The sequence below is a fragment of the Varroa jacobsoni genome, unplaced genomic scaffold (genome assembly GCF_002532875.2).
Source record: "Varroa jacobsoni isolate VJ856 unplaced genomic scaffold, vjacob_1.0 contig03321, whole genome shotgun sequence".
Lineage (NCBI taxonomy): Eukaryota > Metazoa > Arthropoda > Arachnida > Mesostigmata > Varroidae > Varroa > Varroa jacobsoni.
The window spans coordinates 18,999-22,810 of NW_019215000.1; the positions used below are offsets into that span (position 1 = coordinate 18,999).

A 3,812-nucleotide genomic window follows, 5' to 3' on the forward strand; every position below is an offset into this window, starting at 1 on the left:
AGGCCTATTATCAGGAATCTTTATGTTCTCCCAGTTGCTATCGCCTCCCGGCGTTTCGATTTCAGTATAGCCCTTGTGATTACCTATGACATAGAGATCATATAGGAGTAACTCTTTTGCAAACACAGAGCAGTAAAATGAGCTCAAAGCTGTGTCTCTTAAACGCGAACGCGAATATCCCGAAACCTAACAAGGTAACTTCGCGGAAATAGACGTAGTCTTACAAATCTGAGCCTATGTTAGACTTCGAACGGGTGACACCGAACCGCTCAAATCGTCATATTAGGAGGTACGCGATGCATCACCATGAACCAAGTGTATCAGATGCAGGGAACAGTGTATGAATGCAACACTTTTGAATATGATCTCTTTAGAAAACTTAGCGTCTGCATCATCCCAACGTAAATTTTGTCTAATAGTAGGCGAATTGTTTACAGAAACATATTTGTCTTTGTGATTCGTTTGATAAAGATGGATGGAACTGAACAAACAATATATTGGAGATATTTCAGCGCCTAGTCCTAGTAGAAGTATCCCTTTTCGAACTGCATTTAAGGCATAAGCCACTTAATATTGAAATCGTATAAGGTTAAGTTAGTTTTTTCGAACTAATATATGAAAATACTACCTTGATAAGCATATATATATATATATATGATCGAGGAATTATTACTAAGGATTAAGGCCAGATCACGGAGATACCATCGCGAAAATCTACAGAGTTAAACATGCTGTCTGGCACCGTCGCTAGTGCGTGGCCTATGCCTTCTCATGTCAGCACGCTAAAACCCATGAAATAAAGATAGCTATATCAGTTCGACGATAACAGTTATGTAGTGTCCATTAATTGGTTATCATTTTATTCATAGTATTTGCATGCGGGTCAACAGGAGAGGGCAACGTAGGCTTCGTTCGAGTACGGTACGAGATCACCTGGATACACCATTTTCGAGGTACAAGGTTCAAGATTTGCTCTGTAACAAAAAAACAATTGATCTATGCAAATAGGCGAAAAAGCCAAAATTTCATCTATCTCCCAGACCGTACAGCACAAATCGAGTTTTACGTCCGTCACGCTATTATCTGCAGTGCATGTACATTTGGCCAAGTTAAGCCAAGCGTTCTACCAGTTAGGATGAAGGATTAGCCGCGATCTACTCCGTCGTACTCTGAGTCACCCCTCGTTGGTCATCTTTCACATCATCAATAAGGCTTTCGGCTTCAAATGCCTCCTGTAATGGGCAAATGTATTTCGAGCGAAACTTTGTATCGTGAAAAGCACGGTAGCCATCAGCAGTTCTTGTTGGCTCATTTTTATTGACTTTCATCATCGGCTTAGGATTTAGCCAGAGCGTGCCAGATGGAGCGTCTTCTTGTTTTATGTGTTCGTTGTAAGCGTTAGCTAGATGACGGCTGTTAGATTTAGTAGAATGAGTAGCTGTGTTCCCATCTAATGATGCAATCGGCGAGGAGTTTAGTTCATCGCTGGCGTTCGCAGCAAGGATCTGCTCGATTCGTTCGATGAAATCTTTGATATTTTTACGCTGTACGCAGACAAGGTCGCATTCTTCCATGCAATAGAAAATGAATCCATTACCTCCACAGCCTCCATAAGTAAATTGTTTACATTTCCTTGAGTCAGTATCGAAGTAGAACCCAAGAAACGCCGCTCGGCAGGCCCCGGTGATCGGCTCTAGGGAGCATCTGACTAAAAACGCACAAAAATGGTAGAATGCCACTGGTTATCGAAAAGTATAGATATTGTAGCATTTTGTCAACTGCCACAAATACAGTTTCGACCGTGTGTTTCGACGAGCTAAAAGAAATCCTCTAGATTTAACAGAAATTGCCGTAGTGAACGTAAGACGTAACCGGATTAAGATAGTATTAGAGTCTAGTCTTGCATGCTAACTAAAGGCCCCGCGGCGTTTATGTAAAATTGTTATATGGCTCTATGTAAGACTGGAGTGGACTGTTTCTATTGCAAACACGTTTCACAGGCGCTAGCTCGTGTCTGTAATTTCTCTTCGTATCTTAGCCAAACAAAATTTAATCATTTTTCTTACATACGCTTGCAAAGGTCTTCGAGGTCAACCAGCTGCAGGGTCTGATGTTGTGTTTCTGCAATCAGAGCATAAGCGAACTGCTACCGACCCCATCTGGACTGTTATAAGGAAAAAAACGCCCAGTGAGCAATATTCTTAGCGGACATATAACCGAAACGTCTTTCGAAAGCGTAAAGTTTTGAGAAAATAAAGGTGGAGGCAGTGTGACTTCTAACTATTATTCTATTTGTTAAAGTGCGAAAAAAGGACACGAACATGATTCCAGCCTATCTCGCAAGGCTCTAAATAATATGTACAATTTCTAATAGGTGATTGCGCAATCTAAGATCAATTCGTTTGTACTTAAAATAATTTTGCCACTAAATTCAAAAAATAGGCACATGCTTTTCAGCTGAAAAAAAAAAAAAAAAAAAACTGTATTACTCACAGTCTAGAGGAGCTGGTGGCGCAGCTGATGTTATTACTGCGATGATGAACTGAAGTTCAATTGTCAGGGGTGTTATGAGTCGGCTCCGTAAACACGATAACATCATTATGTCGTCAGATTGTCACAAGTAGCTCCTAAACGTCCACTGTGGCAGATCTTCCAGAAAAACGAAAGTGAGATTTTGATTTTGCCGCTTTTCGCCGTTTTCGAAATTGTCCACCTGTCGGATTGGGTTTGTGGCTGCGTGTACCTTACCGTCACGAGGATGAATTATACAATGGCGGACATGAATTGAAAGTGCGAAATCGATGGAAGAAGCCGAAATGTCTTACTCAGCATACGCTTGCAGCGATTACAAACATTACGATCAGAAATAAGTCCGGGCGAGTTAAAAGCAGTGTAATAGTAACCTTCGTAAGGTAAACGCATCCGCCAAGTCCACGTGTTGTAGAGCAACGAAAAGTTCTGTGATGACAAAAACTACATTTTGACTCAAGATTTTCTTGTTAATTCGCGTATGTCTCGAGAGAAAGGGAACCACCCCATGCGTAAGCGAGAGACCGACTAAATAGAGTAGACGACGCTATTTGTTCGATAAGAAAGAGCGCTGACTACCATTAGACTATAGTAGCAGTGAGTGGTAGTGGTTACTTTAATGCCTGAATCAGCAGACAGAGAGGGAGAGAGAAACAGACACGTTAACATAGATCTTCATGCGCGAGGTGACGGAACCTGTCGGGTGTTGCAATATTCGACGCTTACTCCAATATTGTTCCGTCGAAACGGCGGCCAAATGTCAATTGCGCTTAAAGACTATTCAACGTTACATATATGCGCTTACTGACTTTTTTCATTCCGTAGAAAAAAAATACTACTTGAAAAAAATAAGCTCAGTGTGATGAATTTTCTAGTAGACTGCGTCAGAATAAAATAAATATCCACTGACGAATCCGGCGCAGTTAGATCACTGCGTACTGTACAATTGCAAACCATCCAGATCTGATCTGTGCTGGTTTTGTTTTTCTGCCCGAATAGTACCTAGCTTCCTAGCACCAGCGTCTAAAGCTCTTGCAACGATTGCTTTTGCTAATGTGCTTGTTCCTGCAACCTTTATAAACCAATCTATACAATAAAGACACTCACTTTTATGCTGTTGCATTGAACAGCATAAACTAGAAATACAATTCACTAATGAGCAAGGTCTGCATGGCCTTGCTGATCAGTATTAAACAGAACTTGTATTGCAACTTAGACACGTCTCGTATAATGCGAACGCCTCAAAGCTGGCAAACACTATGATAAAGGAAGTATAGTCGCTA

At 41.1% G+C, this 3,812-nt stretch overlaps 1 protein-coding gene across 1 annotated transcript; it reads right to left on the reverse strand.

Moving 5' to 3' along the window:
* Positions 1–811: 811 nt before the first annotated feature.
* On the reverse strand, positions 812–3,261 carry LOC111272806 (uncharacterized). The gene is made up of 2 exons (XM_022854442.2): positions 2,494–3,261; positions 812–1,708 (listed from the first exon to the last, which is right to left on the reverse strand). Exons 1-2 carry the CDS (start codon positions 2,597–2,599, stop codon positions 1,155–1,157), a joined length of 660 nt encoding a protein of 219 aa, XP_022710177.1. The 5' UTR covers positions 2,600–3,261; the 3' UTR covers positions 812–1,154.
* Between the last annotated feature and the right edge of the window lie 551 nt (positions 3,262–3,812).